We start from the raw sequence: 27349 nt of genomic DNA on the forward strand, positions 1-27349 counted from the left end.
TTAGCATTGGATGAGGTTTATTAAAGCAGAATTTACTTACTAGATTAATGGTGAAATGCGTCAAGATATCTGACAATATAAAATCAGCACTGCACAAACTAAAAAATATATACGTGTCAAACTTTAAACAGGGTTTTCTGTTCAAATAGCAAGACCCAAATTCTTAATAAGAAGGCGTCACTAGTATCAGGAATGTTCATTAGAGTCCCTTTACTACCAGGGCTGGACTCATTTACAAGGAGAAGGATATACTTACTGCCAGCTGTGCTGAGTAGCAGTGAAATGAGCTGATCAACCATGCCAACTCAGAACACCCCTATCATTGCTGCTAGTGGGAAAAACAAATATCACATCTTCTGAGTGTGCAACTGCTAGAAAAGAAAATCTGTGGTTGCCAGCAAGCTCGAACATTTGGGAATTACAATTCATTTGAGGATAGCAGCAATTCTCATTATAAGAACATCCTATGGGGATTCTAATGTACATCCCTGTGATCTTGGCATCTTACAACTATACACCTGCTGTATTACTAGTCATCCTTCTTTGGCACCTGGAAATCACTCACAGCCACCAGAACCGTACGTAGACAATCAACATGATAAAAAACACAGCAATAGCAGCAAGCTTGGCATAGGTGGAACGCATGTTCAGATACTTCGCATCCTGGCGATATTTCTTGGACAAACTGGACAGGTTGTTTGCCTTGGAATCTAAAGCTGTTTCAAAAGAATAAAATACAAAGATATTAACCTTTTGAAATAAAGCAAATTAGTATTGATAGGAGTGTAGGTTTGGTTTCATTTACCTTTACCATATATTATATTTGATATTAAAGGCATCACTTCAATTTGACCTAAAACCAGAAGTTTTATTCTTTGAGACGGAAAAGCTTACAGGGTGCTGAAAGTTGCTGTCAAGCACCACTGTCTATGGTCTACTATAATAAAAGCTTGCTTTTAGTTAGAGGCAGCTTTAAGTTAAGCTTTAAAAAGTTCATGGAAGGCTATTTTCCTGTCCCCTCCTCCCCACTAGCAATCACCCAGACCCTGAAAAGCCTTCAGAAGGGTTCTCCTGAACAGTGGGGGATGGGGCACAAGGGGCTGCAAGGAGAGGGGGAAATTGCCCCAAATCAGATTTGGATCTTAAGATGTTTCTTACTCAAACTAATAATCAATAATAAATACTGTTAATCATTTTAATTGATTTCCCCGCTGCAAACCCGTCTATATCTTTTAATGTGTAACCTAAATGCTAACTTGAGTATTTCAAAGGATAGTTTGGATTCCTGGATAAGAGGCTGGAGACAGCACTCTGACCTCAGACCCAGGAGTTTGAGATTCCTTCCCCCTCACGGACAGCACAGACAGAAATGAAGGTTGCTTACCTGTAACTGTAGTTCTTCGAGTGGTCATCTATGCATTCACACATATGGGCTTTGCGTCTGCACAGAGACCAGACCGGAATCTCCAATAGCTTAGGGAAACGCTTTTGGGCGGGAACCCCTCCCCCACGCTACTGCGCATGTCCCTGGGGTTCCCGCCCTTACCTCAGTTTACAGGAGTCCGACATTGTGCCCCCATAAACTTGAGTGTATACTAATAAAGTCAAGTCAATTATATATTTAAATGTGTCATTTGTAATTTTCACACCACCAAGTGGGGATGGTGGGTGGGTTGTGTGAATGCATAGATGACCACTCGAAGAACTACAGTTACAGGTAAGCAACCTGCATTTCTTCATCGCGGTCTCTATGCATCACACATATGGGCGAGTAGCAAGCTCACATACCTTGGAGGCGGGTTGGTGTATTATTTCAACACTTCCCAAAGTACCGTCCTTCCAAATGAACAGTCATGTCTGGATCGAGTGTCCAAGCTGTAATGCTTGACAAATGTGGAAGGGGTGGACCAGGTCGCAGCCTTGCAAACGTCCCGAAGTGGAACACCCCTGTTAAAGGCCACAGATGTTGACATCGCCCTGGCTGAATGAGCTGTCACAGGCCGCTGTACCTCTAGCTTGGAGATAGAGAAGGCAAGTTGAATTGTCTCTACAATCCAGCGTGATAGCCGCTGGCATGACACTGGGAGTCCTTTATAAGGCTCACCATAACATAAAAACAGTTGCTTGGATTTCCTAAATCCTTCGGTTCTAGCTTTATAAAAAGCGAGAGCCCTTCTAACGTCCAGCATGTGCAGAGCTGAGTCTGCTGGCGTTGTAGGATTGGGAAAAAATGCACCAGATGAAATGGAGTCACCACCTTAGGTAAGAAAGATGGGTCTGTACGTAACACGACCCTGTCACTGTGAAAGATGGTATAGGGCGCATCTATCCTCAGAGCTCTTAGCTCACTTGCGTGCCTTGCCGAGGTTATGGCCACCAGGAACACCGTTTTGAGGGTCAAGAGTCTCAAGTCCGTCGTGGCCATAGGCTCAAAGGGTTTTCTTATCAGCGCATGTAGGACGACTGATAAGCTCCATGATGGTACGACGTTCCTAGTTGTTGGCATTGTATTTTTAAGACCTTTCAAAAATTCCTTTGAAGTCGGGTGAGTGAAAGGTGAGAATCCATCTACACCTTCGTGAAAAGCTGTGATGGCAGCTAAGTGAACTTTGATTGAGGACAAACCCAAGCCTGCTCGATACAGTGAGAGCAGATATTCAAGAATCACCAAGATGGGGCAAGACTTAGCAGTGTGCTTAACTCCCCTTGCAAAACTGGAAAATCTCTGCCACTTAGTCACATAAGATTTCCTTGTCGAAGGCTTTCGGGATGCCATCAAGATACTCTGTACAGTTAGTTGCATGGTACGGAAGAGTGCAGCATTATCCTCCACGCCGTCATCCTGAGCGTCGAGAGGTTCGGGTGCCGAACTTTGCCCTGGTGTCGAGACAGAAGGTTCGGTATTGATGGTAATTTGATGTAGTCCCCTCTCGACAGTCGAAGGGCGTGAGGAAAACACGGCTGTCGAGGCCACCAGGGCGCGATTAGAATACAGTTTGCTCTGTCTGCCTGTATCTTGGCCACTACTTTTGTCAGGAGTGGGAGAGGGGGAAAGATGTAGAGTAAGTCCCCTGCCCACGCTCTTGTGAAGGCGTCTCCTAGCGAGTTCCTTCCTCTTCCTGCTCTGCTGCAGAATCTGGTACAGACTGCGTTTTCTGCGGTGGCAAAGACATCGACAGCAGGGCGGCCCCAATACCGAAAGAGATCGTCTCTTACTTCGGTATCGAGCTCCCATTCGTGGTCGACGTGGAAGGACCTGCTGAGGGAGTCTGCGACAATATTCTCCTTGCCCACTATGTGGATCGCAGTCAGGTAAGTCTTTCTTTTTATGCACCAGTTCCAAATTCTGAGTGCAGATTGAGTCAAGGGATGCAACCTTGTTCCCCCTTGTCTGTTTATATAGCAGACTACTATGGTATTGTCTGTTGCGATTAGGGCATTCTTGCCCTCGACGATTTGACAAAAAGTTTTAAAAGCATTCTCTACCGCCAGGAGTTCCAGATGGTTGAGGTGCTCCTCTTTCTGATGAGGAGGCCATCGGCCCTGGGCGGTGAATGAGTTGCAGTGGGCTCTCCACCCGATGAGAGAAGCATCAGTAGTAATGGTCACCGACGGTGTTTCTTGTAGAAAGGGAACTCCTTCCCGGAGGTTTCCCATCGAGAGCCACCATTTCAAGGATGCTCGCACCTGCCTCGGTATCGAGAGGTAGGTCTTGCGGGCGTTGTGTCGAAGGTCGAACGTCCTCAGGAACCACCCCTGAAGGACTCACATTCGCAGCCTCGCGAATCTGATGACAGCAGTGGTCGCTGCCATCAAGCCTAGCAATCTCTGAATTGTCCATGCCGAGGGTCTTGGTTGGGTCTCGACATCGAGAATGAAGTCTCGCAATGTCTTTGCTCTTGACGTCGGGAGATATGCTGTTCCGTCTCGAGATGATAGGGTCACTCCTATGAAGTCTATTGTCCTTCGAGGAGTAAGTATGGATTTTTCCTGGTTGACCCACAGCCCTAGAGAGTCTAGGAGGTTGAGAGTTATGACTATGTTCTCTTGGAGCGCAGAGCTGTTCTCCGCCACCAGGAGCCAGTCGTCTATGTACGGATAAATGTGGATTTCCTTTTGTCGTAGATGTGCGCATACAACCGCCATCACTTTCGTGAAGACTCTCGGTGCTGTCGCGAGGCCGAAGGGAAGAACGGTAAACTGGAACTGCTGGGCGCCGATGGAGAAATGCAGGTAAGTTTGATGCGACTTCCTGATGGAGATATGGAAATACGCATCCTTCAGGTCTACCACCGCAAACCACACCCCGGTGTGCAATAGTTGAAGAATGGAAGTAAAAGTTGTCATCCTGAACTTCTTCGGGGTGATGTATCTGTTTAACTGTCTTAAGTCCATGATCGGTCGAAGACCCCCATCCTTCTTCGGGACCGTGAAGTAGCGCGGAAAAAATCCCTGGTTGATCTCCTCTAGAGGCACAGGAGAGATGGCTCCTTTCGCCAGCAGGGTTTGTACCTCGAGCAACAGAGGAGGGGATGGCGCTGTTACTTTCACTCCCGAAGAGGGAGGAAGGGTATCGAACTCGATGGCGTACCCCGTCTCAATGATAGTGAGCACCCAGGAGTCGGATGTTATGGACTTCCATTGATGGTACATGGGTGCTAGACGGTTGGTAAAGGGTAGTAGGCCTGGGGTAGGGAAGTCAAAGGCGCTGCCTCTTGGAAAAGTCTGGCTGGCGTCTGTTCTGCTGGTCTCGTCCTTGATAAGGCCTTTTTCTTTGCAATTGTTGCTGCTGCCTAGCAGGCTGCTTGTCATATTGCGGCCATTGCTGCAATTGTTGGTAAGGCTGTCTTGTCCAACGCCGTTGTTTGTACTGAGGAGGAGGTTGGGAGAAACCCATTTTCCTGGCCGTGGTCCGTGCTTTATAGATTGTATCCAAAGACTCATCAGTCTTATTGTTAAAGAGACCTACGCCAACGAATGGCAAGCTTTCTATTCTAGCCTTTGTTTCATTAGTGAGGTTGGCTGACCTCAACCATGCATGACGGCGAAGAGCCACCGATCCCATCATGGATTTTGAATGGGAATCGGTCTGGTGTCTAGCCGAGTTAAGCTGTAACCTCGCTATGGACATAGCTTCAGACTGGAAAATCCTAGCAAGTTCACGCTTGTCATCGGGGAGATGGTCACAAAGTGAACCTATCTTCTCCCAAAGAAAAATTTGGTAACGCGCCATAGTGGCTTCATAGGCCGAGGTGCGTATTCCCAGTGAGGAAGAAGCATATACTCTCCTCCCAAGGTAGTCGAGTTTCCTACCTTCCCTATCGACGGGCTGAATGTATCTTATTAGACTTGCCCTGAGCAGACTCCACAATTATGGAATTTGGCCTGGGATGTTGAAATAAAAAATCGGCATTGGTCTCTTGGACTTTATACATTGCTTCTAACCTTTTAGAGGTAGGTTGAGAAGCGCAGGGTGTCTTCCACGAGATTTGCGCCGTACGTTTCAATGTCGGTGGAAAGGGAATTGCCACGGTGGAACTAGCTTCAGTTTTTAGCACATCGTAAATTGGATCATCGTCCTCTTGTGCAGGCTGCTCGACATCCAGACATAGTGACTGTGCCATCCTGAGGACGTGATCGGAAAAACTACCCATGTCCTCGGATGGAGAAGCAGGATCATGGGTGTTTACTATGTCGTCAGGTGACGGCATCGAGGCTGCGACCGAGGCGACAGATTCTGAATCGGACCTGTATTCATCATCAGGTGAGTTAGATCCTGTAGCCTGCATTGTTGTTTCAACTGGTTGCAGTGACTGATCGTAGTGCGGTGCCGACGGCGAAGCGGTGGCCCTCGGTATCGAAGCCTCAGCATCGGTACGGTGACGTGATGCTAAAGGCGAAGTCCGTCCGGATAATAGTGCTGGGGTCGATAATACTCCCAATCATACAACTCTTGTCTATGATAACCGGAGTACTGTGAAACTCGGTCATAGTCTGGTCGAGAATGTACAGGCCTCTCTTGGCGAACAGGAGACATCGGTACCGTAGATTGGAGTGCTTGTCCTTGCTCAACAGCACACGGTATCGAAAAAGCTGATACTGAGTCCCGAATCTCTCCCTCCGACATCAAGCTTCTGGCCGTTGGTATGGGAGTCAGTAGCGATAATCCGTCTGGTACCGAAGTTTGCCTCAGTACCGTAGTCAATGTCGATGCGGCAGCGGGCTTAGGCGATACCGTAGCTACGGTCGCAGCCCTAGAAGAGGGGTGTTTGTCGACATCCTTCCTCTTCTTTTTCTTCTTTTTTTGCTGCTCTGCCAATTTTGGGGTACGAGCCTTTTTTGAAATCCTTTTGGCTGCAGATACCGCAAGGGATCGGCCTGGCGTCAGGGGTATGGCCCTGTTTTCCGCCATCATCTCCTCAGTCACGACAAAGGACTGAATTTCAGGGCTGCGGTCCCTGCTCATAGTCCTTGAGGAGGTTTTTTCAACGTGCTTTTGGGGAGCGGGTTCGGTAGCCTTCAAGGCCTTTTCCCACAGCACAGAATGAAGCCTATCCGCTCTGTTCTTGCGGGTTTGCTTCGTAAAAGCCATACAGTGATGGCACTGCTGAACTTTATGTCCTTCTCCTAGGCAAACCACGCAGAGTGAATGTCTGTCTTTTGGTGGTAATTTAGCGCCGCATTTGACGCATTTCCTGAAAGGGGCCTTCACGGCCATGCGCCTGAGGTGCCTGCGATCAACGATCGCTCACGAAGAAATAAAGTATATAGTAAAGTTTGAGGAGAAATATTGAAATATATATAATTTTTTTTTTTATAGAAGAAGAAGCAAAGAGAAGTAACTACAAGAAGAAGATTTTTTTTTTTTCAGAAGAGAGAAAAAAGGCTTTTGAGGAACAAACGCTAAAGGAGAAACGGTTTATAGGTCAGTGCACAATGGCGGACGACGAAGAACTGAGGTAAGGGCGGGAACCCCAGGGACATGCGCAGTAGCGTGGGGGAGGGGTTCCCGCCCAAAAGCGTTTCCCTAAGTTATTGGAGATTCCGGTCTGGTCTCTGCGCAGGCGCAAAGCCCATATGTGTGATGCATAGAGACCACGATGAAGAACCATGCCAGCTGCTCTCTCAGCTTGCAAAAGCAACTTCAGAGAGGAGGGGAGGGTATTGGGGAAGTGGTGATATGAGCTCTCCTCCAGCCCCTTTCCCTCCCGCTCTGCAGAGCCTCTGCTAGATGGGCAAAAAGGTCCACCTAGCAAAAACGCAGAGTGGGAGAAGCTCAGAAACAAACATTGCCTCTGCACTCCTCCCGCACTGCATAGGATGTCCGTTAGGTCTCCAAGCTCCTAGTTTGATGGGCATCTGGATTGGATTGCACCCTTATTTTACTTATTTATTACATTTCTATCCTGCCTCTTTCTCCAAGGAGCCCAAGGCAGCATACATGATCCTCCTCCTCTCCACTTTATCTTCACAACAACCCTATGAGGTAGGTTAGGTTGAGAGACAGTGACTAGTACAAAGTCATCCAATGAGCTTCACAGTGGAGTGGGGACTTGAATCTGGGTCTCCCCAGTTTCGGGCAATTAGTCAATACTCTTAACTATGACCTTTCAAAGATTCCCCCCCCCAATACACATCTCATATTCTGTGGGATGCCTGTCCCAAATAATGATATACCAGGACTCAATTATAGCATTTGCTGAAACTTCGGTGTAGGGAAAGGCAGAGTCAAAAGAAAACATTCAAGAAGTAAAGGGAAATGAAAAGCAGCAAAGAAGGTGAGTGAGGCGAAAACATTTAATTAAGAAGTTCATGTAAACAGTGGTTTTGCATTATACTATATTGCAATGTTGCTATTCATCAGCTAACCACATCTCTTCCCTTTATTATCTTGCTCATTTTCATGCCCTTTCTATTTCTCTTTGTTTGAATTCTATTCTTTTTTCTACTTCCTTCCTTTTTTCAATTGTTACCTATTAACTTATAAAGCACCATCAAAATACATGATACTTCACAGCAGATGCTTCAGTTCTGTTGGAACTACTTTTTTATTTTTTTTAAACCAGAGACCCAGTACCTACCAACTAAAGCCATATCTAGATGATGACTTCACATTACTATCGCCATCCCCAGCTAAAGAAAGTAGGGCTACTTGGATTTTCCTTTCCAATTTCTTAAGCAGAGAGAAAAGGTGCCCTTAAAACCATTTGTTAGTAGAGTTGGAAAACAGGATTTCAGGGGCAGCTAGGTAGGGAGAGAAGTGTATCACCATAATATCCTTTTTTTTTTTTTAGTGGGAGAAATGAGCCAATACGGTCTAGAAGAAATGACACAAGCATGTGCATACTGCCTTTTGCTCATAACTGAGAACCACAACATAAAGATTCCTAGATGCATGTGGGTTGTCTGTAGTTATTTGGGAGGGATGGAGGAGGCGGGTAGAACATTACATTAGCAAGACAAATATGAGAAGCAGCCTTATAATAGGATACAAAAAAGGAGGAAAGCTGGGGAATGTTAGACAAGGGCATAAAATTAAGCATTAGATTCTATGCACAATTCCCTGGGAGTAAGCACAACTGAATTCAGTGGGGTTTACTTCTAATTAAACATACATAGCTTTGAGTTTGGGCTGCATGATAGAAGAGATAGCTTCTCAGACAAAGCTGAAACACAACATTGAGAGGAAAAGAACAGGAAAGGGAACAGGCACAATGTTTACTGGTGGCTAACTCCATTAGGGTAGAAAGTAGTACTGGGTTGTATTCAGGCATGCAAAACTGACACCTGGCCTGGGTACACAATGGCAGGCAAGAGAGGAGCCAAGGGAGGCCAGGCTAGTTCCATCTTTGTTGTGCTTCTGCAAGCAGGCAAATACATTTTTATTCATAAGGCTGGAAAGACCAGAAGTAGTTCTTTTTTTGCTCTCTTCTAGCTGTCTTGTCTGACCTCTACCTCACTTGCTAGAGTGGGTGGCTGTGAGGGCAGCTAGATGTAGCTGCAGCCTAGGAGAGAGAGAGCAGCAGAAATTGCTTGCTCTCTTGTGAACAGAAGCTGTTCGTTTCCCCCGCCAATCACCAGTCTGCTGGAAGGAGGGGGGATGGCTGACCAAGCAAGCGGCAGAAAGAATGGAGCAGCTGCAGCCTCTTGTTCTCTTGGGCTACAGCAACTTCTGTAACTGTCCAGGGTATTATTATTATTATTTATTTATATATAGCACCATCAATGTACATGGTGCTGTACAGAGTAATTACTTGCTTGCTTGATCACCCACCAAGGCAGGCGATCAGTGAGGGAAGCTAGGCCTGGAGAGGAAAGTGGGGGACTCCTGCTGCACCCCCCTGCTCCCTTAGGAAGTGTCTGCTTCCTACTGACTGTTGTCCCATTTGTTTAACAACTGATCAATTGGCAGAAAGGGCAACAGCAGCAGGTACTGATCCTTCTCACTCAGGCAATCGGTGAGCAAAGCTAGCAGCAGCAACTGCCCAGAAGAACAAGAGGAAACAGCAGTAACCCTCACTTTCCCTTCTTATAGCAGCTGTAGTAGCTCATCATTTCATTGCCAAGTGCTTGACTAACCCCCCAAAATAGATAAGAGAACAGTGAGGGAAGCTGGGAAGTCCTAACTTCTATTTCTGCTTTGCTTACAGGTTGCAGCAATTGGGAGACAAAAGGCATTCCAATCATGTGAGCTGAGCAGGTCAAATAGAGAGAGGTTGTAGTGCCATAGGTAATGGTGCAATGCTAAGGAGTGAGCCCTGTAAGGATGGGGTTAATTCATACAAAGAATGGCTGTTTTAAAATGTTAAAATGTACTTTTATTGTTATGATTTTAGGAGCGGAACAGATAAGCGCCAGCTGCATGTGGGCGTTCTGGCACATCCTGGAACCGCTTGGGGCAAGGCCGATCGGCCTTGAGCGAAAATTAACATCTCAGGGAAGGTGTGAAAGATCCTCGCAAGGGAGGGGGGAAGGAGCAGGGGAAACGATCTATAAAGAGTACATTTTGCAAGGGGCTTTTGTTCTGAGCTGGATGACCACATGGCTGGGTGAAGTATAGTTTGCAACTTAGTTATTTTAGTTTGCTTGGACTGGGTTCCTATTCTGTATCCGCATGTTTTATCTGTTGAATGCTAGTCTTGTAATTCCTACCCTTATCCTCAATAAATTTGGGCCTAACCGTCCAGTTTTGGAGCTGTGTGCGTGTGTTCCTGGGATCTGTGCAAAATCCAGTGGAAAAGCCAGCTTTGCTGGAGCGTGCTTCCTTTACAAGCCCGACCAGAAGGAGTCCAATTCCCTAGAGGATGGACATTGGAAAGCATTGGTTTTTGCTGCTCCTCTTCATCAGTTTGGCAGTGAGCTTTGCTTGGGTACTGGGCCATCAGAAGTTGCCCAGCAGTGTCTATCCCTTCATAACCTTTTTTTGTTTCAGTCTCCCTAAATAAAAGTTAGAACAGTGATTTCCAGGATACAGCACATCTCAAACTCCTCTGTCAAGCTCAAATGGTCAACAAACCAAAAGGAACAGAATTAAAAAGGTGTTGAATTAACACTAGAAGTGATGCAACGTAAGGCACTTTGTGATGAGCCTTCTGTATATAAAAAAAGATCCAGTGTCAATTGTTTTTAAACGCCTCTGTAAGGCATTTTTTACTTTCACAAGAGTTTGGGGGAGGGGTGGTTTAAATTTTAATGTGGGTTGAGAGGTTTTAATTGAAATTGTTTTATGTTTTAATTGTAAAGTGCCACGATGCCAGAAATGGCGAGGTGGCACTATAAAAATGTTTTTAAATAAAAAAATTCTTAAAATTTGTCTCTTCACCAGGCTTTCCCTGAAGTGTAACCCAGCCAGCTATGGTTTGTAATACACAGTAGAGTGTGCGGTTTTACTGCTGATTAATTTTATATTGTTTTATTGTTATATTTATAGCTGTTTTGATGCCATTTTATTTTATGTTCACTGCTTTGATACCTCTGTGGGAAGCATTATATAAGTTAGAGTAATAACAAAGAAATAAAATAAAGCATGCAGATCTACTCAAAGCAGCAAAATTCTAAAAGAGCATAAAAACATGAGATTAAACTAAAGATTTATGATGCCTGGAAAAATGCAAAGGTTAAATACATGCTGCCAAAATTACGCTGGAATAGATGTGTATATTGGGGTACTGACATTGAGAAGCCCCTTCACCCCATAATTACATGCTGCACCTCCAATAGTGGGGACACCCAGAGGAGGGTTTCTTTTAAAGACCTCAATGTGTGGACAAGCACATGTGGACTTCATTACAAAACAAGGCATTTTTATATTATCAGCTTGCTATGCTTTTCCTTTTCCTTCTGGGCAGTTGGTTATCCTGCAGAGCCTATAATTGTCTGTCTAATCATCCTCAAACAGCTTGTATATCCAATGATCCTTGTACCTGAAAGTGCCTCGCCCCGTTGTAAGACTTCCTCGATGTTGGCTACCATGATTCTCTGTACATCCTGTAACTCTGTGTTGACGGAGCCAAGGTTTCGTCTTGCACGACTGTCAATATACAGTTTCTTCGTTTTCTGGATGAAAGTATCTGGAACAAGAGGTAGTTGCTCATGAATGACCATCTCCTCCCTCCAAGATCTCACAGCTGTATCTAATGCATCCATTCCACACATCTAGACAACCTAGGTTCTCCACCAATCGTAATACCTTTTCCAATTCAATGACCTGCCTCTCCAGATCAAACCCACCTTTTGGAAAAATGGCATTGCTCAAAAGTAGGGATGTGTATCAGATTTGGCTGAAGCACAAGCCAAATTGGGCCCCTTCAGATCATTTCTTGTGTTTCCCAAGGCAAAGTGGACTTCATCTGAAGTGACTTGAACTGAAGCTGGACCTTACATGAAGCTTCATTCACAATTGCTTTTGTCTAAATGCTGGGGGTGGAGATAGGAATGGAATTTAGTGACTTGATAGGTTCACCTTCTAATCATAGGGCATTTTTTTTAACCAAGGGCTCTCCAATCACTGTGGTTTGGGGGAAAGCATGGATGGGATCGTGAAGTGACCATTCTTCCAATGCTACAAGGCTTCACGTTGGAAAAAAAACCTTACAATGTTTTTCATTCATCATAACTCCCTAGCCCTGCAACTATCCTTTGGAAACTCTGAAGATTTTTTGCCTGGAGACACTTCTTTTTTTTCTTTTCTACACTATATAAACATACAACATTACAATAGTAATAATAATAAAAAAAAGAAAACATCAAACAACTGCTACATACATATTGAATAAATGTTGAGTACATATATGTTGAATAAATATTACCTATACATTATCATACTACAACATAATCATTCTTAACATAAAAGTGCACCCCCCACCTCGGGATCTATTCCTGAGTCCAAAATCTTATCGTTTCTTCTGCTCACAGTTTCCCACTTCCCTTAGTAAACACAAATATTAGGAACTGTTTCCAGATTCCTTCAAACTCATTTATTTTAGTTACGCCTTTTCTCCACTTAATATTACATGTCAATTTATCATTAATGGCTATATCCCATACTTCTTTATACCATTCTTCAATAGAATATTCCCCTTGAATCTTCCAGTTGCTGGCTACCATCAATCGTGCTGCAACCAGCAAACTCGATATCAGCTCTATAGTTTCTTTTCCACACTTTATATCTTCAAATAGTGACAGCAATGCAATCTTTGGTGTTTGTTCTATTTTCATTCCCACTATTTCTTCAATTTCTGAAAACACCATCTTCCATAATCTTTGTACATATTTGCATTGCCACCACATATGTAAATACGTTCCTTTTTCCCCACAACCTCTCCAACAATTTGCTGAATGCTGATCATTTATCTTATTCAATCTAATCTGGGTTAGGTACCACCTCCACAAAATTTTAAAATAGTTCTCCTTTATTCTCACTGACAAACTTCTCAACACTCTTTGTTTCCATAGTCCCTCCCATCTCTGTCGCCCTATTTGTACCTTCAAATCTGACTCCCATACCATTTTCTCTGAGTTCTCTCTAAACTCCTTTTCTAACAATATTTTATATATTTCACTCATTAACCCTTTTAAAACTATACTACCTCCTTTACCTTTTTCCTTATTTGCTATTAACTCTTCAAACTTCGTCATCTTTCTGCAAACTCTATTATCTTTAATCCACTTTTTATTCCATTGTTCTAATTGTCCATATTCTAACCAAGATAATTTTTTCTCCTTTAACAATTTTTCCATATCTTCTCTTGTTTTTATATCTCTTAACCGATCCTTTAGTTTCATTTTACTTTTCTCTTTTAATATTTTACATAATCTACCCTTCAGATCCTCTGGGAAATTCTTTAACATTATTATTGGTGCTAAGGGAGAGTTGTTCGGAAGCAGCTTCCCTTTAAATTTACTCCAAATTTCCCATTGAGTCCTCAGGAGTGGATTATCTATACTTCCAACCCACTTTCTCCCTCCATCTTTAAAGAAGACATTGTCCAAACTCATCTCTACATTACTTATAGTTTTTTCTTCCATCCAATATAAATCTCCTACTCCTATAATTGCTTCTACAATATGTCTTAATCTATTTGCTGCTCACTTCAATGATATGTGACATTTTCATACAAATTGCCCCCAAAAGAAAAAGGCGAAGGTAGGGGAAGCAAATCACTCAACACCACAACCAAATCTGAGGTCCCCCATTCCAATAAACCACTGGACCTATCTTAATGAAACTTTGCAGTTTCTTACATTGGGCCACCTCTATGCTGTCTGTTATTTTCAGAAGAGTTCACAAGGAAGCATTGAATCAGGGTTTAAGTCTAATCTTGTGGTTGGTGCACACTTCTAATTCAAAACCAAGCCAGCTGTGCCATGTGCCAGTACAACTCCAGATGTCTGCTTCCCCTGAAGCCCCCAGAGGACAGAGCCCATAAATAAATCTTTAGAACTAAAGTTAGTATATACTGACTATAACTAAATGCATTTTCAATACTCATACCATCTTCTCTCCCCAAGCATGAGATATTAATCATGTTCCAAAGATGTCCCATAAATTTAATTGACAAGATGTACAAGTTTAAATGAGAAATGGAACATTCATCAATCTATATAACTGGCTAATCCTTTGTTAACTATGCTAATGTAATTGGCTATAAAATGAACAAAATCACCCCAATCTAACTGAAACCTCTCAGACCAACTGAATTTCATTAAAGTGATTTTGCTTTATACCTGATATGCCTTTTTTGTAGCTGATTAAGTATCCAGTCAGTTGCACAGCAACAGGGGCAGGAGGACGGTAGACAGGAGAAAACTGAGAAATTTTTGACAGTCAGTCACCTTACTTTCCTTATCATGTTTGAGCAGCTACATTGGTGGCAAACATTTATTCACTCACCATGCATCCAATCACATCCCTATTGCTTCTTATCCATTTCAACATCCCATGGGACAGGCTTGCAGAACAGAGTGCAGAATAATTCCCTAGCTATAACCAAGAAAATCTAAAATAGCAGTCTTCTGCGGCGATGAGGCTCTAAGGGCCCACATTCTCAAGAAAACCGTTCACAGAGGGTACAGCAGGTGAACCAAAACGTTGAGGAAATAGGGTTGGGAAACAGGTCAATTGAACTCATATGATCAAGAATCCATAAATTTGGGCTTGACTTACTAGCAAAGCAATGAACTACAATTGCCACCAACCCCTGCCCTTCAGTAATCTGGTTTAAAATGAAAAAAAAATAGCGTAAACAATGTTAAAGTCTACACCAGCATTCCCCAAATTGGTGTCCTCGAGATGTTTTTGATTTCAACTCCCATCTGCCGAAGCCAGCATGACCAATGATCAGGAATGCTGGGAATTGTCATCGAAAACATCTGGAGGACACCAGGTTGGAGAACAACAATCTTTACAATTTCTTCATGCTAAATAACCATCTATTAAATACATTGAGCTTTAAAGCAATGGTGCAGAACCTCAGGCCTAGCAACCAAAATCAGTACTCTAGGGGGTCCAATCCAGCTCTCCAGGGTTGTCCAGAAAGCCCATATCTCCTTCTCTTGGCCCCACACCCTTTCCACCAACTACTGATTGTTCGGTGGTTTCCCAGCCTTTGTGCAACTTTTCCCTGCTCTGAAAGGCTGAAATACCTCTCTTACATTCTTACATTCTGGCAAAAAGAGCTTTAAGCTAAAATATGCTGGGGGTGTGTGTTTCAGCTCCTTTTGCCTTCAGCCTCACCCACCACTGGAATGCAGCTCATGTGAGCTTCTCTGAAATGGAATTCGGCCCTTGGGCTGAAAGAAGTTCTGCATCCTTGCTTTAAAGGCTGATTTTCTATAAAATGGAAAGGGACCATGTTTTCATACATATGCTTTGCATGCAGAAGGTCCAAGGTTCAATCCCCATCATCTCCAGTTAAAAGATCTGCCTGGGACCCTGGACAGCACCTGCCATTCAGATCAGACAATGCTGAACTAGATGACAAAACAGGCTGACTGAGGGAATAATCCTACAGCCCCTACACAGAATCTAGGGAGCCATAAGATCATTCCAATTCCAGGACACTCCTCTGACGTCGGAGTCAGGAATCCAAGATCCCTGCCTCCTCTCCACTGGGATGGAAACAACTGCACAGGTGACCTCGAAGAAGAGGGAAAGGCAGAGAGGGGATTGGGGAGGCCGGCTTATGCCATATCTCCAGGACTCCTCAGCCTCCTTCCTTCCCTCCCTCCTGCTCTGCAGAGCCCCAGCTACATGGGTGAAAAAGCCTGGCTAGCCAAAATGCGGAATAGGAGAAGCGCAGAGGCTGCTGTTCCTTCCGCTCTGCATTGGCCATCCCAACACATTGCGCCCAAAAGCAACTTTCTATGTTCCTAATACCTAATACCTGGTTAAGCACTGCAAATTAGCACAGGCTTTCTCCAGGGACTATCAAATCATCACCTGTGCTAAGATCCAGGAAATACCACTAGGATAATAAATTATTCTGACTTTAACAATTCAAATGAGGGAAGAAATTAGCTTCCCTCCAAAACAGAACATGGTAAGGTTTATCCTGTACTGAATAATGGTTTTGAGCAAGACAGAGAAGGGTGGATTACCATCACATAAATTGAAAAAAATCTAGCTGTGGGTTGAAGATAATCCTTATATGACTGCAGGGGTACTAATTTAATTTTTTGTAATAAGGTGCATATTTTGATGTTTATATTTCACCTGCAGTGGGAGATTTTATGATGTAGATTTTCATGGGAATACTTTAATGTAAATATGGTAAGTAGACTCTTGATTAGTAATGTAACTGTACTGTCTCCATGCCTATGTGCTCTGCCTATAGACACTTGTCAGCCAGTTTAACTCAAGCCTCTCTTTTAATCCAACTGATAATCTTTATTCAACAATCTCTTTTAACGGAACAACAAAGAATGATAACTTACAGTCCACAGGAAATAAGGAGGCAGTCACAAAATTAGGTCCAATGGAAATTAATGGATGTGGGATAAAAACGGGTGAGGCCTGGTAAAAACAGAGTATGTTCTGCCAGGTCCTCTAAGCCTTCTGCCTCTTTGCTGGCCACACCAAAAGTGAGAAAATCTCCCACCCAAAGGGAAGTTCCTACTACTTTATCTCAGACAGCTAGGTTCCAGCTACAGCAGGCCTGGATAGCGGATCCTTGATCTCTCTACCTATGGCTATAAACATATACATTCCCTATACTTTAAGGAGCTGGGGCAACAAAATAACCATAGTAGCCTCTTTAATCTTAATATACAAAAATGGATTCTTTTTTGGTAATATAGCAACATTAGAGTCAGATTTGGTTTTGTATTAACAATAAGTTAGTTGAGATTCTTAATATATTAGTTACCATAATTTTGAAACTTATTGCGTTTTCATAATGGACTTTTTCATTCAATTGTATTATTTTATCTGGGAAGTTTTGTTTTTATAATAAACAAACTATTCTCAACTATATGCCACTATATGCCACTCAGAGAGCTTCAGCTATGGGGCAGTATAATAATAATAATAAGGATCTTCAGCACAGCCCATGTATGAGATCTTGTACACTTATTTTATGCCTACCAACTAAATGCCTGAGCATGGCACCCAGCCCTAAGTGAAAGTGTTTGTAAATAAGAGATGACAGAGATCTCCCAGGAGTCAAGACTGTCAAAGTCTACTGTATTTTTTAAATTATTATTATTTGCATATTTTGTAAAGCTCCTTTTTGTAATTAATATAATTACCTCTGGTTTTGTTATTGTTCTAATGAATGACCAAGTTTTATTTGACTGATTAAAACACTGCTATGGAAACTGTCGATTCCTTGTACTGCAACCTTCACTAACAGAGATGGAGTGTCATACATGTCAATATGATTACTTTTTGGGTCTAGTGGGACAAAGGGAGAGGCGGATAAGAAGTTATTATTATTATTATAACCATATTGGAGAGATAGATACAGACTAAGTAGATAGGAAATACTAGATCAGAAGCACTTTAAATGTATATACTAGATTGGAAGCACTTTAAATGTATAAGCAACTGAACGAATAAACAACAAACAAATGTTACTGTGTATGGTTATCATCTTGGACCCTTCACTTCTAGACAAGACCATGCTTTTAGCAAGTTAGCTTCTCTCACCAGTTTTCATACCTGATGCTACTTCATGACTGCCCTGTCCACTCTCCAGTGACTAGTGTAGAAACTGGTGGGAGTAACTTGCTTGCTGAAAGGATGGTCTTGCCTAGAAGTGAAGGGACCATTCAAAACAGTAATCATCTACATACATATTTAAACTAATCAGGACATAAGAAACCTGAAGGTAGGGAGAGGTAGGAACTAAATGTAGGCTCTTACTAATTAGTTTCAAGGATAAGAATCTCACCAAACTCAATGAAAGAATATGGCCTGGACACCGTTGGCACCTTCTTTCCATGTTGTTCATCAAATTCTGAGTGTAAATCTTCCAGGTATGCAAAGGCCAGCTTTTTGGGGAAGGCAGCTTCACACAATACCAGATAACACACTCCTCTCTCAATAATATAACTGAAATAAATAAATAAATTAGACCAAACGTTAGGCTGGCAACTCCCAAATTTAGATTAAAAAACCCCAGTTTCAGATACTATTTTCCTTCCCCCCTGAAAGACAGAGAGCACTTTTCCTTTTTTAAAATCTACATCAAAATTTATGAATATTTTGTCAAACTGGTACTTGTCTCAGAGGTTCTACCACATGTTACACTAGAGATGGGAAACACCGTAGTAGATGGGACCACCCATTGAAGTCAACTGAAGTCTTTTCCAAAGACTAATTGCATCAAAGAAGGGGATCACAGCTGTGAAGAGTTAGCTCTCTCCATGCCAGCTGTGATGGCCCCATCCTCACAGAAATTTGGCTTGGTGAAAGCCTTCTACTCAACAGAAGGCTTTCTCCAAGCCTAATGGCAGTACAGGGAGGATTTTGCAAGGGGATTGCATTGCACAGGGATGGTTTGTTCTACCCTCCCCACAATCAATTGCCCTCCCACCGCATGGCAATTAAGCTTTAAAAAATTATCCATTGGTACCAAAGTTGTGAGAGAGGCTGCAGGCTAGGTGGGCTCCCCACTCCTGCCTTACAAACAGCCATGGAGCTACATCTACTCATCGGGATGATTTAGGAACAGAATATCAAGATAGCAATAAATGTACGTGAGAAGTTTTGTGATTGATTTTCAAGGTCTCTGCCATTACGAAGATCTCACCATTTAATTTAAATATATAAAGACATAAAATAATACATAAAGCTTCTTCTGTAATAGCAATGCCTGTTGAGCTACCAGAATCTTACTATCTGGACCACAAACCAGAGGCAACCAACATAATAGTCAGCAGAAGGAGAAAAGCTGACACATCAGATTAGTGTAAATGCTATAAAGGAATTTCAGGGATAACTCCCCCACCAGTGCAAAATTCCAGTAGTGCCATCAGTTTCTACTTTTACTGTTATCTTCTAATGTCCCCAAGGTCTATCTGTAGCAGGTGGAGCTCCCACAGTTCCTTTGTGATGGTCAGAGGCAATTTTCCATAGACAAACTCTCAATGTAGAAAGGTCAGGGACTGAAGAGATTTGCATGCATGCTCCCATCCACTTTCACATCAGCAGGCCAAATGCCTTAATAGGGTTAGTGTTGAGAGACAAACTGAGAATTTAAATCAATGAAATGAACTTGACATAAACTATTTTTTAAAAGAGTAAAATGTGTCAACTTTCATACATTTTACAGTCCCAAAATCCATATTAATTAGTTTAATAACTTTATTACCAAAAGATAACAAAACATGTGTAAGCTTTCAAGATCTCCAGATCTCTTTATCAGGTAAAATGTTAGAAAAATCAGGTTTGGCAGAGGTGAAAAAATGAGGAGAAAAAGAACAAAAATGACTTGATGATCAGTATCTATGTTTTCAGAGTACCAAGATACAGATATTCAAATTAGGTTCTGCAGGTTATGTGATGTTTACAAGATTGAACCTTCAGCTGCCCCTAGGGTAAAAATAGCAACCTCTCTTTCAAGAGATAATATACAGCTTTTTCCACTGTGGCTTGCTGTTCAGGTGCATGTAAACTTCCTAACATGCTTCATTTCTACATGATTTTTTTCTTCTAAAGCACATGGCCTGGGGTGGAGCCAGCGAAGAAATAGAGCAGTAGGGCAAATCGTTGCTGTGGGACAGTAGGTCCTAAAAATCTTACCATCTAAAGCAATCGGGCTGAGAGTGGCGAAGAAAAAGATGAGAAGTTTTGTGCTGTAGGCGGGAGGAAAAGAATAAATCATTTTGTTACGTGAAATGGACAATTAGGCGGCAAGAAAGTGGGGGCTTGGAGAAGAGGTTTTTCTTAAGCACTGTCCCTGACGGAGCGCATATCTTGAAAGGGAAACTTTCTTGGAAAAAAGCCAGGGTCAGGAGAGAGTGATTGATGGTGTCAGCCCCATTTCGGTGATTACTGTTTAATTACGGTAATAATCCCCCGCCGGTGTCTTAGATGCGTCACGGCAATTGTTGTTGTTAAAAGTTAAACTAACGGAACAGCTCGTAAATAAAGGGATTTATGCCACCTAAGAAAGATCCATCTGCAAAGCCGAAGTGGCAAAGAAAACACGCGTCTAATAACACAGCCGCTCGTCTTCAAAAATTAGCTGATTTGAACGGAGATAAAGAACAGGAACAGAGCCAAAAAGAACCGAAAATGGCCGCTAAAGTTGGCACGGAGCCAGATATACAGCCAGCCATGATGCCAGAGATGTCTGTTCTATTAAAAGGACTGAAAGATGCGATTTTTGTGAAAATTGAGGATGAAGTTGGAAAAATAAATAAATGTGTGGACAACTTAGTTGCAGAGATGGCTAAGAATGACAAGCAATTAAAGTCTCTTAAATCAGAAGTAGACCAGATGGGAAAGCAAGTCAAGCAAGTAAAACAGATGCAGGAGCAGCAGGAGGTGAAATTTGATGACCACGAGAAGAGATTGATATCTCTGGAAGACCAATCCAGGAGATCAACACTTTGTCTTTGGAATTTTGTTGAGAAGAAAGGGGAGGACCTCAGAAAGACCTTGCCACGCTGGTTTAAAGAATTGGTCCCAACTCTGGAATTTGGTGAAGAAGAAGTGGAGCATGTTCACAGGGTTGGAGGCTACAGAGGCGGCTCAACTCCAAGAGATGTCCTGCTGAAATTCTCAAACTACTTCAAAAAAGAGCAGCTGATGAGGAAGCTGAGATTATTGGGAGAGCTGAAGTTCCAAGGAGTTCCAATGCAAGTTTATAATGATTTGTGTCAACAAACTTTGGAATGGAGGCGCAGCGTCAAGCCTATAACAGCGGAGTTGAAGAAAAGAGAGATATCCTATGCCTGGGGGTATCCAGTTTTTCTGCGCTTTTCATATAAGGAGAAATTCTATAAAGTTTTTTCCTTGCAGCAAGGTCTGGAGCTTCTTGAGAATTTAGGTTTGGGTCCCCAAGACGACGTCGGCGATGGTGCAAAGGACGATGATGATGAAGAAAGAGGCGCAGTAGGGGGCGAGATGTAAATTGGATAACATGGTGATGATAAGCAGTATAAATATAATAGAAGCCTTGCTTGTTCTGTATTCCTGGCTCACTTTCCCCCCCCCCAAAGGGTTAATAAATAGGGCCGGAGTGTTAGACTCCCGGGGAATTAATGGAGGGAAAGGAAATGGGAGGGAGGGGGGGAGTTGGTTGGTGGGGTGGGAGGGAGGGGTGTGAAAGGGGGTTTATGGTTTTTTGTATGTAAATTTGAAGCTCAGCGCACAAGGGATCGGAAAGATTACCAAAGAATTAAGTATGGATAAGAAGATAAGAATCTCAACGCTCAATGTCAAGGGTCTGGGGGCAGTCATGAAAAGGAGGAGAATTGAACAATTGTTAAATAGAGATGGTTCTGACATTATATTTATGCAAGAAACACATCAATGCAATGACGAGACAAATGTAATTCGTTTGAAATGGTCAGTTTATTATGAAAAATCATTGGGGACTTCAAAAAAAAACGGGGTGGCCATTTTGATTTCAAAAAGAAGTGGATTCACGTTGGAGAACATTAAAAAGGATGGGAATGGGAGATATCTCTTGATTAAGGGTCAAATTGAAGGGAAAATGTATACTTTGATTAATGTTTATGCACCAAATGTTAAACAAAGAGAATTTTACGAAGAGGTATTTAGGGAGATAGAAGAATTTAAGGAGGGATATGTTATTTTGGCGGGAGATTTTAATATGGTTATGGATAATAGAGTAGACAGGTCAAACCCCACTAATGTAGAAAGGAGAAATAACATTACTATTTTAAATAAATTAATTAAAGAAAAGGATTTTGTTGACGGTTGGAGAGTTCTTAGAGGGGCGGAGCCTGGGTTTACTTTCTATTCTCCAGTCCATCATACATATTCTAGGATAGATCATATTTTTGTCTCCAGAGTTTGTAACTAAGCTATGCAGAATGGAATTAGGGATAATTAGAGTAACAGATCATGCATTGGTAAGTTTAGACTTTACAGTTAGTAAGGAATACAAAGAAGCATTAAGGTGGAGATTGAATACTAAGATATTTAAGCATACCAAAGTGGTTGAAAAAATGCAAGAGGAATTGTCAGAAACCTGGGAAATAAATAAAAAAGGAGGAACAAGGACGGCATGGTTTGGGACACCATGAAGGCTGTGACTAGGGGGATCTGTATTAGGGAAATGTGCAACCTAAAAAGACAACAGGTTGTATTGCAGGTTAGATTAGAGAAAGAGATAAAGAAGTTGGAAAAAGAATATTGGCAAACCAAAAATAAACATAATTTAATAGAACTACAAGCAAAGAAAAATTAGAGAATATAAATTTAGAAGAAGTTCAGAAGAATTTAATTTATATGAAAAGAGAATATTTTCAAAATAGTAATAAGAATTCCAAAATGCTTGCTAAACTCACACAAAAGGAAAAAGCTAAAAACGGGATAGGATCAGTAAAAAATAAGCAAGGCAATTATTGTCACATGATGAAGGATAAAATAAAAAAAATTCAGGAATTTTTTGAAGATTTATATAAGGGAAAAGACACAAGAAGAGGATGGAAGTGTATGTGGATAAATACTTGAAGAAGGGACTAGAAAAAGAGCATAAGGAAGTAATGGACAAAACTATATCACAAAGTGAAATAGAGGAGGTTATAGAGCAGCTGAAAGTGGGGAAATCACCTGGGGCAGATGGTCTAGGACCAGAGTATTACAAAATTTTCAAATCATTAATAGTACCAAAATTATTGAAATTATATAATGCTATATTGGAAGGGGAGAGGATTCCAGAATCATGGGAGCATTCGATAATAATTTTAATTCCGAAGCTGGATAAGGATTTGACTCTCCCTGACTCATATAGACCGATATCGTTAATAAATCAAGATGCAAAAATTTTCTCAACTATTTTGGCTAAAAGATTAAATAAATTTATAGCTAAGTATGTAGGGGAAGACCAATGTGGTTTTATAGCAGGAAGACAGATGCATACTTTAGTGGGTAGAGTTTTAAATGTAATACAGGGGATAAAAAAGTCAAAGATTAAAGCGGGTATTTTAGCGTTGGATATTTTTAAGGCTTTTGATTGTGTGAGTTGGCAAGCATTAAAGATGGTTCTAAATAAAATAGGATTTGGGAATAAATTTAAAGCTATAATAGAGGAGTTATACTCCCAAAATACAGCCGTAGTGGTAGTAAATGATGGAGTTACGGATAAGATACGACTAGCCAGAGGGACAAGACAAGGCTGCCCAATCTCGCCTGTCCTGTTTGTATTGGTTATGGAATTATTGGCAAATGCAATGAGAGATGATGGGGAGATAGAAGGAATAGGTAGTAGTAATAAAATAAAATTGAATATGTTCGCAGATGATACCTTGGTAACCATTAAAGATCCTGTAGGGAAGATGGAAAGAATTAAACAACAGTTGAAAGAATTTGAAGAAGTTACTGGGTTAAGAATAAATTGGGCAAAATCAGAACTGATGTTATTTAATTATACTAAAAAGGAGGAAAAGGAGTGGGAAGGGAAAGTTATAGAATTGAGAATTAAAGAAAAAATTAGATACTTGGGAATTAGGATTACTAAGAATCTAGAAGATTTAGAAAACGAGAATTTAAGTGGTTTGAAAAAAGAGATATTAGAAAAATTGAAAAAATATAAAAGACTGAACCTTTCATGGTTTGGAAGAATAGCATTAATAAAGATGAAGATTTTACCTAAGATTAATTTTGTTTTTAGGATGCTACCAATAAGAATTTCAGATACAGAGTTAAAAAGTTGGCAGAATATTATAAATAATTATTGTAATGCAGAGAAGAAACCTAGGATTAATAAAAGCAAATGGTATTTAAGCCAAAGAAGGGGAGGACTGGGACTCCCAAACATTAGTTCTTATTATCTAGCAAATAGGTTAAGACATATTGCTGAAGCAATTTTAGGGGTAGGTGATTTAGATTTGATGGAGGACAAAACTACAAGTAATATAGAATTAAATTTGCATAATATATTTTTTAAGGAAAGAGGGGGGAAATGGGTTGATGATGTAGGTAATCAGCTCTTGAAGTTCCATTGGGAACTTTGGAACAAATATAAAAAGGAGTTGCTTCCAAGCAGCTCCCCTTTAACACCGGTGATAATGTTAAAGAATGTTCCTGAAGATTTAAAGAATAGATTAAGTAAAGTTCTAATAGAGAAAAATAAAATGAAATTAAGAGAATGGTTAAGAGGAATGAATACAAGAGAGAAGATGGAAGAGGTTTTAAAGGATAGAAAATTAACTTGGTTAAATTCTTGGCAATTGGAACAATGGACTAAAAATTGGGTAAGAGAAAATGGAGAGTGTAGAGAAATGACGAAGTTTGAGAAACTAATTGATAAAAAAGAAATGGGTAAGGGACAAAATTCAGTGACAAAAGGTTTAATGAGTCAATTGTACAATATATTAATTGAGAAAGGTTTGTTGGATAGCATAGGAAAATCGGTTTGGGAGACAGATTTGAAGATACAGATAGGACAGCAGAGTTGGGAAGGACCATGGAGACAGAGAGTGTTGAGAAATATGTCAGTAAGAATAAAGGAGAATTATTATAAAAGTTTATGGAGGTGGTACCTAACTCCGGTTAGATTAAACAAGATCAATAATCAGCATTCAGCAGACTGTTGGAGGGGCTGTGGTGAAAAAGGAACGTATTTACATATGTGGTGGGATTGTAAATATGTGCAAAAGTTGTGGAAGATGGTGTTTTTAGAGATTGAGGAAATTGTTGGAATGAAAATAGAAGATACACCAAGAGTTGCATTACTCTCACTGCAAGAAGATTTTAAATGTAGTAAAGAAATTAAGGAATTGATAACGAATTTACTGACAGCTGCAAGGTTAATCGTAGCTAGGAACTGGAAGATTCAAGGTGATTATTGTATTGAAGAATGGTATAAAGAAGTGTGGGATATTGCTATTAATGACAAATTGACATGTAATATTAAAGTGAAAAGAGGTATAGTAAAAACGAATGATTTTGAGGGAATTTGGAAAAAGTTCCTAGTATTTGTGTTTTCTAAGGGAAGTGGGAAACCGCCAGCAGAAGAAACTATGAGTTTTTGGAAACAGGATTGAGATCCCGAGGTGTGTGTGGGGGGGCACTTTTATGTTGAGTATGATTATGTCTAATAGATTAAGCGTGAATATATGATATAAATGTTATTTTGTGGTTATGTATTATGTTCTTTTTTTTGTCAATTGTATTGTTGTAGGTAAAAATCAATAACAATTTAAATAAAAAATAAATCAATAAAGCATATGGCCTTCAACCCCCTCTTGGGTCTTCATAATTTATGCTGCACTTACTGAAAAGTCATGGGTCCCGCTTCTAAGGTGCACCTAGTAGGAGACTGTTCATTGAGCTTCCGGAACAACTGCTTAGCTTGGCTCTGGTACTGCTGTAGGTCTCGACCTGACTACAAGAGAACAAAAATGTTAATTCAAAGGTCCAACAAACCTTGACAAATTGTAAGTGTGGATCAATTAACCATTAGGAGCTGTGGGGTAAGGTTAAGCAAACTCTCCACTTCTCATTTGCTGCTAGACTATTTCCTTCATATAGCAAACAGGATTTGAAGGACACCCCACTTATTTGTATTCAGACCTCTCAGTCTTCCAATAGTTTGCTCTTCCAAGGCAAGGTACTGCAACATATTTAGATCACAGAAAGGGAGAAGTGTGTCCCTGCACATCTCATCTCTTAGATTTTCTTCTGGCAGCAGTAGGAGCACAGGTACAGTTCTTACTTAAAGGTTGGGGTGTATCGTCTAGTGTCAAGACTTTCAAAACTGTAAGAAATAAGGAATGACAGCTACTAAGCAACTACTGTCCAGCCATACATATTTTTCAGAGAAAGAGAGATGTCTTTTCCACTCCGGCCTGACCCCCAAAGCTGTCTCACAATTAAAAAAAGAAAAGGAAGAAAATGTAAAAGTCAGTCTCGGGGCTTAGACAGAAAGAAATCCTTAGAGTTGTAGGGCTTTTTTCTGTCTAAACATACATAGGATTGCACCCTTAGTCTACAATCCTAAATCCCACGCAAATCAGTTTAATTCCGCGGAAAGATCTTTAGGATTTCGTTGTTAGCCCCTAGAAAAAGCGCTTCAAACGCTCAAGACACTTCACACTCACACATTATTTGTATGGAAATTAAGACTCGGATAGCGTGAAAAGCGCTATCTTCCACTCACTTGTTCATCCTCCTGCATGGAAGCCGCCAAAGGAAGTCCATCCGCCACCCGCGCGATCATAGTGAGAAGCACCATGTTAGCTCGGAAGACCTATAACTAGTTTTAAAATCCTACCCACCTAACGTGGATTACAAGTCTGATCTGGCCGGAAACTACAACAGTAAATTCCGGGTTCCTATAAGGGACCTCCCGTCTACTTCCTGTTCAGTCGCGAAGCTGGTTAGGATCTGATCTCCCTCGAGCTTTGGTTCCGGCAGCACAGGCGGAGGCTTCTCCTCTGCGGCTCAGGCGGGAGGGATCGTTCATGCGGCGCCTCGCCAAAGATCGCAGGCGCGGTTTGGCACCGGCAAGTCGAGAGCTCAGCGGCATCGCTTCGGCGGCAACTGAGCCGCGCAGCTGCTATAGCGGCCTTCCGAGCGGGCTGGGGGCATCGAGCAGCCCGGTGACCCTGAACCTGCGCGCAGCCTGGGAGGGCGATGGTGAGTCCGCTGCGCCGGCCAGGGAGCGGTGTTGCTCAGCCTAGCCCCAGATTGGGCCACCCCCTCTCCGTGAGTTTCCTGTAATCGTCTTTCGGGCGCTACTGTGGCGGCTGCTCTTCTTGTTGTCCATCATCGCAAGCATCCCTGGCCGGCCTGTCTTGGAGGATGTGAGGTAGCTGCCTCGAGGGCCGAACTACATGTGAGGGCCGAACTACATGTGACTTTAATTGTATGAAAGCAATTAATGTGCACGTTTTTATTAAGCAAATAACAGCCAGAAGGACATTTGAGCAGCCTCGGAACGGTGGGGCTGGAATGTTTAACTCTTTCTCTCCCTGCGGCGGTGCTACAAAAATCCACTTTTCGAAGCTGCTGTTTGTATTTTAAGAGAAGCCAATGGAGACTTCTCTTGAAAAGTAAATATCAGCTTCAGGACGTGATTTTTGTTGGAACTGTAACGTGATAGAAAGAGGCTAGGGGCTGCAGGGGTGAGAATTAGCGAGGCTAGAGGCTGGCAGTGGAGAGAGAGAGAGAGATCAAAAGGGAAAGGTTTGCAGAAGAAGATTGAGC

The 27349-nt window shown here is 41.8% G+C and overlaps 1 protein-coding gene across 1 annotated transcript; it reads right to left on the minus strand.

The window, feature by feature from the left end:
• SEC22B (SEC22 homolog B, vesicle trafficking protein) lies at positions 1 to 26447 on the minus strand. The gene is made up of 5 exons (XM_063130030.1): positions 26301 to 26447; positions 25417 to 25526; positions 17892 to 18052; positions 11424 to 11570; positions 1 to 716 (listed from the first exon to the last, which is right to left on the minus strand). The coding sequence occupies exons 1-5, from the start codon at positions 26373 to 26375 to the stop codon at positions 562 to 564; spliced, it is 648 nt and encodes a 215-aa protein (XP_062986100.1). The 5' UTR covers positions 26376 to 26447; the 3' UTR covers positions 1 to 561.
• Positions 26448 to 27349: the final 902 nt, after the last annotated feature.

Source organism: Elgaria multicarinata, chromosome 7 (assembly GCF_023053635.1).
Source record: "Elgaria multicarinata webbii isolate HBS135686 ecotype San Diego chromosome 7, rElgMul1.1.pri, whole genome shotgun sequence".
NCBI lineage: Eukaryota > Metazoa > Chordata > Lepidosauria > Squamata > Anguidae > Elgaria > Elgaria multicarinata.